The sequence below is a fragment of the Nannobrachium achirus genome (genome assembly GCF_963921795.1).
Source record: "Nannobrachium achirus genome assembly, chromosome: 8".
NCBI classification, from domain to species: Eukaryota; Metazoa; Chordata; class Actinopteri; order Myctophiformes; family Myctophidae; genus Nannobrachium; species Nannobrachium achirus.
Genome location: NC_137817.1, coordinates 45,735,769 through 45,747,003, shown reverse-complemented (window position 1 = coordinate 45,747,003; position 11,235 = coordinate 45,735,769). Strand labels below are relative to the sequence as shown.

At 46.1% G+C, this 11,235-nt stretch overlaps 1 protein-coding gene across 1 annotated transcript in view; it reads left to right on the top strand.

Annotated features, from left to right (window-relative positions):
- Window positions 1-4,438: 4,438 nt before the first annotated feature.
- Window positions 4,439-11,235, top strand: part of LOC308290145 (endothelin-converting enzyme-like 1) — a gene marked incomplete at both ends in the record, with an annotated part of 66,245 nt that continues 59,448 nt past the window's right edge. Inside the window, 6 exons of the mRNA XM_080731920.1 lie at window positions 4,439-4,798; window positions 5,300-5,497; window positions 5,924-6,232; window positions 7,008-7,076; window positions 7,305-7,415; window positions 7,591-7,683. Of these exons, the coding sequence (XP_080588046.1) occupies window positions 4,439-4,798; window positions 5,300-5,497; window positions 5,924-6,232; window positions 7,008-7,076; window positions 7,305-7,415; window positions 7,591-7,683 (1,140 nt within the window). The remainder of the gene's footprint in view (window positions 4,799-5,299; window positions 5,498-5,923; window positions 6,233-7,007; window positions 7,077-7,304; window positions 7,416-7,590; window positions 7,684-11,235) is intronic.

Sequence of the window (11,235 nt, the reverse complement as noted above, 5' to 3'; positions counted from 1 at the left end):
CACTTCGTCATGGTTGGCTGCGCCCTTCAGCGTGTGGGCCACACTCATAGAGTCCTGTCCAGTGGGACTTGCGTCACACATCATTATTAGCTTGTGGATTCTAATATGATGTCTTTTCTTTGTTTATTTACTAGACAGGGAGAGCATACAATGCATGCTATCTCTCTCTCTCTCTCTCTCTAAATATATATATATATATATATATATATATATATATACTGTATATACCAGGTTTCTGTTGGTAGTCCCTGATTAATTAAAAACCTCAGGAACAGTAAAATTCTACAAATCAAATAAAGTTAGACTTGTGTCTTACTCCCACTTCTACCACTTTTTCGAGTCACGTGTTCAAATACTGGATTCTGATTGGCTAAATTCCGGAGGTTATGGCAGAACAACCGCCGCAGTTGTGTGAGGACGAGATCAATGCGCCTCAGTGTACATCCGGGGACTTCAGGAGGTAGTCGGAACACCTTTCCCCCAACCAACATATGACGGTCGTAGCGGTCCTATGTTTACTAACGTGCGTACGACGTCGCCGATTTATTTGGATCCAATGCTATCCGCCAACTTTAAAGCCCCTTTTCTCTGAACCTATGCCTTTCTGGAAGCGAACAGCCTCTATTTACGGCCGGAACGGTACTTCTAACTGACGTTAGCTTAGCTGTAAGCTAGACGCATGGATTAGTATGGAGTTGGCGCCATCTGTTGGTGAGTAGAAGATGTTGTTGGTGGAACTATCTGCTGTCTCGCGGAAGTTTTATAGGCAATAATGATTGTAACTTAAGATCCTTGCAAGTTACAACTATGTGTTTTCTTTCATGTATAAGGGAAAAAGTGGTAGAAAAGCTATTTACCACTCGGGGTCGGACATTATGCTCTGATAATGTCCTGTGTGAGGGTGTTATCGGACTCGGCTTCGCCTCGTCCGATCACCCCCTCACACAGGACATTATCAGAGCATAATGTCCTCTCACTCGGGGTAAATTGCTTACATGACACCCCCTGATTTCATGTAACATGGGATGGAATTTATAATAATGTTTATTGTACCCGGCGAGGGGGTATTCACAAGTCTGTTAAAAAACAACAACAACAACACATAACCAGGTAGCAAAAAACAACATATCGTCAAGACAAAACATGAGATCACCACTGTTAACAGAAAAGCAATAACAAAAAGTGCCGCTATGGCTCAGGGGACAAAACTCCTGCTAAAACTTTAAGGTTCTGTATCTTTGCCATGCAGGGATGGGACAATATGAAAACTTCATGTCACGATTATTGTGACCAAAATAATAGTGATTAACGATATTATCAATATCAAAATATCCCCAATATTCATTTGTCTGGGGGCGTAAGCTTGTACCGGTAGATAGATTTGGTAGAGAGTGAAAAAAAAGACTGTATTTACAGGCGCTGCCTCTGCTGTTGTAATTGTGGACACCCTTGACGTTTTCGAAGTATTTTGTCAGGTATATGGGTGGTGGTGTAGTGTATCTAGTACTCCAGGCCCATTGCAAGATGCTGTACTCTGTCATCTACTTTGAGCCACCCCACGCTAGATTGGTGAATAGCGGTGAGGTGGGTCCGAGGAGGAAGGTACCCTAATTAGTCTGTTTTGGGCTGTTTGGAGCCTTTTTGTCAGGGCCTTTGGGGCGTCGCGATGCATAAGTGGACTCAGGGGCTGAATGATTGCACCCGCTACCGCTAGAGTCTTCTGTGTATTGTTATGATGTCGGGTGAATGTGAAACACATTTTCGCTCCCAACGTTATATTTCAACGCTTGGTCTGTTGGACTACTCTGCATGTTGAAAACTGATGCCATAGAGGTATCCAGTTTGTAAAAAGGTCACACCCAGTGTGAAGTGAGCCTTTACTACAAAGCCAGAGGTAGGAGTGGTTAACACCGCTCAAAACGTAACACCAGGGGGTTCTGAGAAAAAGTCTGTATGTGTGGGATGTTGGAATGTTCCGCATATCGTAAAGCACTTTGAACAAAGGTGCTTTGTAAATGCCGTCCATTTGTCTGTCTGTCTGTCTGTCTGTCTGTCTGTCTGTCTGTCTCTCTCTCTCTCTCTCTCTCTCTCTCTCTCTCTCCCTGTCACACAGTAATGAATATATAAGTACGCCAGTGTTTTGTATAAAGTCTGTTAAAGTCATCAGTGCAGAAATCCACATGTTCTCTGAGGACAGAAAACAGATCAATTTTCACTGATCGCCTCCACAGCCTTCGACAAGTACACCACATCTAGCTGCTGAAAAGACTGCTTCAGTGCTGTCCACACGCACGCACGCACTCACGCATGCACGTGGGGTGGAAAAAGAGGTGGAAAAAGTTCTTTACATAAGTAAAAGTATCAACACTGCAATGTAGAAATACTCTGTAAAAGTCCGGAATTCAAAATGTACTTGAGTAAAAGTATGTTGTGAGCTATATTTTATACCTAAGGCTATTTTCAAATAGCCTTAGGTATGAAATATGGCTATAGTGGTTCATGTTTTATGTACGTTTTATAATTGCGACCTAAGGTCACAGTTTACTATGAGAAACGTCACAGCTTGCCGCTCTGACATCACACTCTGGCTTCACTGTGATGTCACACTAACAGAATCCCTTTTATGGCCATATACGGAGATCCCTGATGTCCACATCACTGTGGCGTGACCTCGCTTGTCGCCCTGAGGCGTCTTACTAGTATATTAATTTATATCTGCAAAGTAACTATAATAAAGATTTCAAATAACTATAGTTGAGTAAAAGTACAATATGTGGAGTGAGGTAGAAGTCAAAGTAAATTGGAAATAAAAGTACCTCACAAGTGTACTAAGGTAAATGTAGTTAGTTACACCTCTGCGCGAGCGCGCACACACACACACACGCACGCACGCACGCATGCACGCACACACACACACACACAGGGGAACACAAATGCGCACACGTGCATTCAAACAGACACTTTTCCACAAGCACACACAAACACTCATGTGCAACCACATACACAAGCGAGCGCGCACACACACACACACACACACACACACACACACACACACACACACACACATACACACACACACACACACACACACACACACACACACACACACACACACACACACACACACACACACTGATATCGCAAAAAACAATTTGTCTGTCTTGTCTGAGGACTGTGATATTGCCTCTGGCATGAGGATGGATCAGAACGAGTGGGAGAGGAGAGAGACAGGCCTGAAATATACAGGGTGGAGCTACTGTGTGTGTGCGTGCGTGCGTGCGTGCGTGCGTGCGTGCGTGCGTGCGTGCGTGCGTGCGTGCGTGCGTGTGCGCGTGTGCGCGTGTTTACAAGCCTGTGTGCATTTGTGAGTCTGTGTGCATTGTTGTGCTGTGTGCGCTCATACATCATCATCATATCTGTGTACGCACGCGTGGAGAGTTTGTGTAGCCATAGGCAGGGATAAGGGCATCTTAAACTGCGTGTATGTGACATGAATTAATCATCAGCTGCTTGTGATAATACAGGATTGCTTCATAACGCCAGCTCTAGCACACCATCGTGTAAGGTGGGGATTTGATGGGAAGCCAGATAGATGGATAGATTACTTGACGCATTTCTTCCTTCACTTCCATCACTCTTGACATTTTGCTGTAGTGATGTCTTTCAATAAGTTATACTGTTCCACCTCCCCTGCCCTGCTCTCCTCCGTACTCCGTCCTCCTTTCCTCTCCCTCTGTTCCCTCCTCGATCCCAGCTACACTCTCCTATAATAGGTCCTCTCTTCTCTTTTTAATTCTCCTCTCCATGCTACTCATTGCATACATTTTTTCACCTCCTCTCCTCTCCACACTCTCCTACACAGCGTCCTCTCCTCTCCATCGATCTCCTCAAACCCAGCCCCAGTCATCATCATCATCTTGATGGATGTCTGTCACCAATCAATCCATTCAGATTCATCCAGGACTAAGAAATGAAAAAAAGATAGACAGACAGCAAAGACAGACATGTGTGTCAGTACACGCACCTCCTCCCGTTGTTATCCATTTTCAATCTCACTCCCCCACCCCCAACCCCTCTCTCTCTTCACTATCGACAGGTGAACCAGGCGGAGGGAGGCAGGAGACGAGAGAGAGGATGAATGGAGCAGAAGGAGACACAATGATAACGACAGAGAGTGGAGCCCTGGACGTAACTCATGCACGACGGGAGACCCCTCGCCCCGTGCGCTTTTGATTTAGAACTAAAAAAAGGACCTTTGCTCCACGGAGCCCACAGCCGCTTGGATTTCACTTCCCCAGTTTGCCCCATAGGTGGCGCCCTGCCTCCGTCTCATGGCTGAACTCTGAACTCACTCCTGTCACTCCTGTCACGCCTCTGTCCCGCCTCCCCCACAGTGACCCCTCAGGTTTGACCTGCGCTGACCTCTCAGGCCGACGCCATGGAGAAGACGTACTCGCTGACCGCTCACTACGACGACTTCCAGGAGATCAGATACGGCGGCCGCTACAGCAGCGACCTCCTCAGCAACGGCATGACGCTTCACCTGGGAGGCAGCCTGGACCGCCACGCCGGGCGCAGCCGTGGAGGGAGCGGCTCCGGGCGGAAGAAACAAGACCTGAGCGGCATCAAGAGCGACGGGGCGGGCGGCGGGCTTCCCCGCTGGAGCCGCAGGGAGATCTGCCTGCTGTCGGCGCTGGTGTTCGCAGCGGGGATGTGCGTGATTCTGGGCAGCATGCTGGCACTCAAGTACATCTCTCTGGATGCCCAGCAGGATCCTCACTGCCGCCTGGACTGCCAGGTATGTTGTTTACATGCCAGGCTGGATGTCTACTTGTTATCCCAGTTACAATGTAGTACATTGTTTTTTTTTTTCCTTCTTTGTGAATTTAGAGTAGCCAATTATTTGTACAGCCATTTCTGCTTAAGCCAATTAACCTACACAGCCTGTGTTGCCAACTGGCCCAGTGAGGAGCCCCCAACGGGACTTGCTACATTGGATGTCTACTCGTTACTTTGTAGCACTTTGGTTTCTACTGTATTTCCATGACCACTTAGCCTGTTAGTTGCACATTGCAAGTCACCAAGTCAAGTTACTCTATGAATTGAGTACAAAAGGACCCCATAAATGTAAACAAGCCATAGTGCTTTCTTGGGTTTAAATCCTATTAGTAAGACCTTGCATCTGAACTTAACTGTCCTGTGCTTTTCCTATATGTGAACTGCTAATAAAGTATTCAATAAATCAATCAATCAAAAACCTCCAATCTAAACGTCTAAATTCTCCATGTGTATCCTGTAGAAGAAGCGCTCGTTGCTGCGTGCGGCCCGTTTCGTCCAGGCCAACATCGACCCCACCATCCAGCCCTGCCAGGACTTCTACTCCTTCGCCTGTGGCGGCTGGCTGCGGCGCCACGGCATCCCCGAGGACAAGCTGAGCTACGGCATCATCACCGCCATCGGGGAGCACAACGAGGAGAAGCTGCGGCGCCTCCTGCAGGTAGGGATGGGACCATGTGAAAATGTCATGTCACGATTATTATTGTGACAAAAGAAATTGCGATATTACGAAATTATCGCGATAATCAAAATATCCCCAACATCCATTATCCTGGGGCGGAACATTTGTCAAGAAATAGCCGATCTACAAGCCCATGTTGTGAGCTTGTAGATCGGCAATTTTTTGGCAAATACATTTGGTAGAGAGTAAAAAAAAGCCTGTATTAATTTCCAGGTCCGTTTGACCAATTATAGAGGGTTTAAATGGTACAGGATATGCAGCTCGGCAAATAAAAGGTGAATTGATCCCAGTGCATGATGGAGGATAATTTCACAATCAATTTTTATCTCCACGATAAGACTATTGTAAGTGTTTTGTTATCACGATAAACGATAATAACGATTATCGTCCCATCCCTCCCTGCAGGAGCCGGTGCGCCGGCGCGGGCCCAGCTCGGCGGAGCGCAAGGTGAAGGAGTTCTACCGCTCCTGCGCGGACATGGAGGAGATCGACCGGCTGGGCTCGGAGCCCATGACCCACGTGCTGGAGAGCTGCGGGGGCTGGGATCTGGCGGGGGCCCCTCCTCTGGCGGCGGGCTGGGAGAACGAGGGCGCCCCCCAGAGGCCAGACTTCAACGAGATGCTGTACAGGACCCAGGGGGTCTACAGCACCACAGTCTTCTTCTCCCTCACTGTCAACGTGGACGACAAGAACTCCTCCAGGAACGCCATCAGGGTGAGACAGCATGGGTGTGTGTGTGTGTGTGTGTGTGTGTGTGTGTGTGTGTGTGTGTGTGTGTGTGTGTGTGTGTGTGTGTGTGTGTGTGTGTACGTGTGTGTACGTGTGTGTGTGTGTGTGTGTGTGTGTGTGTGTGTGTGTGTCTGTGTGTCTGTATGCGTGTTTGTCTGTGTGCGTGTTTGTGTGCATGCTGGCGGGCTGCTGCTGGGGGGTTGTCAAGGTTGTCACTTTCACAGCCATTGTTGTACCGTTATGAATATACAGCTTGTGTTTGAGACTAACCATGGTGTGATTTGTGTGTGTGTGTGTGTGTGCGTGCGTGCGTGCGTGCGTGCGTGCGTGCGTGCATGCGTGCGTGTTGCTCTGCTTGTGCATCAGGAGTGAGGACACGTGTTAATTATTCTCGCAGGCGGCATAATGTTCAACATTGTGTTTACATTCGCTTCATGTACCGTATCTGTATCACTGCACTGTTTGCACACACGGCCGCTAAGCCCGATGGTCTGTTAGTAAATGTTCTCCGCTGGCTATCGAGGGACTTTTATCATGGTGTGCACGTGGCAGCGCAAGCTGATACAGGACAGCTCAATGTACAGTATGTCTGTTGACCATATAATATGTGTTCCAGCCCACCAGAGAACAACACTTTTATTCAACACCCGATGAGTGTTAATCGAGATCTTTCTTTCTTTCTTTCTTTCTTTCTTTCTTTCTTTCTTTCTTTCTTTCTTTCTTTCTTTCTTTCTCTCTTTCTTTCTTTCCTTGTGTGTAGATCGATCAAGAGGGCCTCACTCTACCTGAAAGGATTCTTTACCTTGGCCAGGACGAGGACAGTGTGAAGGTAAACATTAATCTCCCTCCCTCTGTCCGTCTGTCTGTCCGTCCGTCCGTCCGTCCGTCCGTCCATCCATCCATCCATCCATCCATCCATCCATCCATCCATCCGTCCATCCCTCCACCCATTTTCTTGTATCATGATCCAATGTGTCATGCTGTTCACGGTGCCACATGTCACCCCCGTCGGCGGACGTTTTTGATGATATCTTTGTGACTCTCTCTCTATGCTCAGATCCTGGCAGCCTACAAGGCGTTGATGGAGCGGCTGCTGAGCATGCTGGGAGCTCATAACGCCACGCAGAAGTCCAAAGAGATCTTACTGCTGGAGACACGCCTGGCCAACGTAAGCGTGTGTGTGTGCGTGCGTGCGTGCGTGCGTGCGTGTGTGTGCGCTCGCACGCTGAAGTTAATTGCAATTCTCGTGAACTCCACTCTCTCCTGCAGTAAAATAATTGTTTATGATAGAGAGACAGAGAGACTTAGAGAGAGGGGATAATTGTCTTGTGTCTTATGACCAGATCACTGTATCAGAGTATGAGGAACAGAGGAAAGACATCAGCACCATGTACAACCGCATCACCCTGAGACAACTGCAGCGCATCACTCCCAATGTGAGTACAGTGGCACGCACGCACACACGCACGCACAAACACACACACGTACAAACACACACACACACACACACACACACACACACACACACACACACACACACACACACACACACACAGAGGCTTCCATGGGGCTGTGAGAAGTGGCGTGCCCCTGCAGAGACAGATGAGTGGATGAAGAAGGGAGGGAGGGAGAGATGGGACACAGAGGGGGAGGTCTGCGGGGGATGATGAGTATTGATGGGAGAGAAAAGAGGGGAGGAGAAAGAGGGACAACAGGAGGAGAAGAAGGGAGAGAAGGAGTTGTCACAGAGCAGCGGGAAGCTGATGGAGAATTCACTAGATGTTCCATCACGGCTGGTCAGAAGGCACGTGCACACGTAGATATAAAAGGGGGCTTGAGCCCCTGCCCTTTTATCTGTCTGTAAAAAGTTCCCTCCCCAGACCATGAATGCTGTTTTTGCTCTGGTGAAAGAAATGCAAATGCCCTCTTTCCATGCCATACTTGAAGGCAGCATTCAAGGGGAATTGCCTTGTCCAAACTCTCCTGAACTTGAATGCATTGTCTTATGTTGAAAGAATTGCCATGCCAAATGGCACACATCCAGTATTCACTTGATTATGCTTAGTTTAGGGTGGTAACTATCAAGCACCGAAAATAGCCGACCTCCAGCTGTGACGTGTTGTGAGCTTGGAGGTCTGCTATTTTCAATATTTTCAACAAAAGGCCACTTTAGAAATTCTAACATTCTCTGCACGGCCCTGCTGGTCAGTGTGGTGACACGGAGAGGAGAGGAGAGGACTCAAATATTGCCGCATGGTCACATCCGTCGCAGTTTTTCCAATAATTCGGGACTCTTAACTCATTCTCCCTCGCTAATGGAAACACGATCAGCGTGGGCCTGTGCGACATGGCACGGATCGGAACGGCATGGAATGCTACTGTAGTGGAAAAGTGGTCTCTATCTCTGGGACCCCAATTTATGTTGTAAAGTCAATGTTAATTTAACTCTTAGAGTGTACAGATGGGTCCATTTGTTTCCATTTGTACACTCTTTGTACACTCTTATAGTTACAGACCCATAAGTGTCCGAAATTTGCTTCCTATCTATCATTTAGCTGGGGACCCCTGGAACTCCCTCAAGGACCCCTGGGGGTCCCCAGACCTCACTTTGAGAATGAATGCTCTAGCAGCAGGCCTGGCGCACAACCAAGTAGAAATGAAGCAAATGTCCCTGCTCACATTTTAGAGAGTTCTTTGGGGAAAGAGAGAGGGAGAGACAACTACATGCAACTGGTAAATATTCTCAAATAGCCTATACCTTGCATAACGTAATAATGTTGTGAAGCCGTAGTATCGTTTAGTTGTGCCATGGCATGTATATTGGCATGCTTTAATAATAATCAAACTAATACTGATAATCAGATGTGCTGATCCCTTGCAGGTGAGGCTATTTGACAGGTTCACAAGGTAGTTTTGCTTGGCGTCTCAGACGAGTGCATTTTTCATGGGAGAACATATTGGAAAATGTTGTTGAGAAAACAGGTAGAGGGATATCAATATATTGTCTTGCCCCTGCATGGTGCCATGGACACAGACACTAGTTTTATCTTCCCTTGATTACGGCTCAGTAGTCTGGGCAGGTGTGCTGCCAAAAAAGATCTATTTAAAGGTGATACACCATGCATTTAAAAAGTATTTATGTCATATTGTTTATGTCCCAAAAACGTTTTTCAAAAGGTTTGAGGCTAAATTACCACTCCTGAATAGAGAGCCTCTCTCATTTTTGAATGGCTCTCAGAGCATTTCAACTGCGCCACCCCCCCCCCCCCCCAAAATCTTAAAAAAAAAAGAAAAAAAAATGTAAAAAGATTTTTTTTGAAAAAAAAAGAAAATATATATATATTTTTTATTTTTTATGATGACATCACAATCGGCAGATGACGTCACAATCGGCAGCAAATCTGGATAGCCTGTTTTGAGAACCCGTGGGATACTTTTAACCTTCGCCGTCTCAAAACCAGAGAAAGACACAACGGTCAGAAATGGGACTTTGTGAGGATAGAAGGTGCTAGTGGGACCCCAAAAAAAGGTTTTAAAATAGGAAAAGTGAAATTTCATGGTGTATCACCTTTAAGCTAGCGGTTCCCAAACTCTTTTGGCCGTGCACTCGCTGTTACCTCCCGACCTAGCTGACGCACCCCCATACGTGGAAAGGAAATATATGAACAACATATCTTAAAGGACAACTTTGTTTTTTTACAAGGGTTCATATTTTAGATTGTAATTAGAGAAAAGAAAAAATGAGTGTTAAAATGTTTTCATTTGCTTCGTTCTATTGTTTTATCGCGTTTACCGTGCTAAATGTGGGGCGTGCGTACGCATGGGGCATGCGTACAAGTGGCTAAATATGTCTTTTTAGACACAATAAGCCAGCAGTTTCTTTATTGCTGTTTACAGTAACCCTTCTAGCCCCCATAAGTCACATCCAACCATGAAAGGTTGCGTTGTATCTTAGGAATGGGCTTATTCTGTGTAAAATGACATATTTAGCCACTTGTACGCATGCCCCCAACCACTGACTTAAGAATCTCTAAAACAATAGAAAGAAGTAAATGAAATAATTTTAACACTCACCTTTTATATTCTTTAATTACAATCTAAAATATGAACCCTTGTTGTAAAAAAAACTAAAGTTATCCTTTAATATATGCAACATATAGTGTGTGCCAGCGGCTTGTAGTCCTTAGCGGCCATTTCTTGGGTCAAAACACAGGTGTTTCAATTGTTTGATTGCATAGAACTAATGCTATAGTCTAATCAGAACACCTGTGTAAGGCTGTGTTTACCCAAGAAATGGCCGCTCTTTAGAACTACATTTGGCACACCCCTATATGTTTATGATATATGTGACATCGAAGGCCATCCTCTCTATAAGGTATTTAAGGATCTGCGTAGCAAGTTTAGCAACAGGTTCTTGATGCCTATAATATCTACTGAGCGAATGAAGAAATCCTTTGTTCCTGCTGCTGTTAGATTCCTTAACGTTAACGCACACCGCTAGCTTTGTTTTGGGAGGGTGTCATGTCATTTGTAGAGTCTGTTATTGTTACTTGTTGTGTATTTGTATGTTTGTTATATGTTGTCATTGATTTTGTGTATTTGTATTCGCTCTGGTGGCAAAACATGTTTCCCTTCGGGGACTAAGCAATAAACCCATACCATACCATACATCCTTCCATCCATCTTCAACCGCTTATCCGGTATCGGGTCGTGGGGGTAACAGTTCCAACTGAGATTTCCAGTGTTTCCTCTCCTGAGCGACCTTATCCACTTCCAGTGTGGAGATGTAATCTGTACACATTATTCGAAATTGGCCGTCTGCATATACAGTATATATCACTATACTGTCTTCTTGCAATATATTGGCATATATGTTCATATAAGAAACTAACACCATAGCACCCACCATTAGCCTTTTCATGTCACTCACCTCTAGAGGGGTGCTAGCGCACCACAAGGGGTGCCACGCACAACAGTTTGGGAATCCT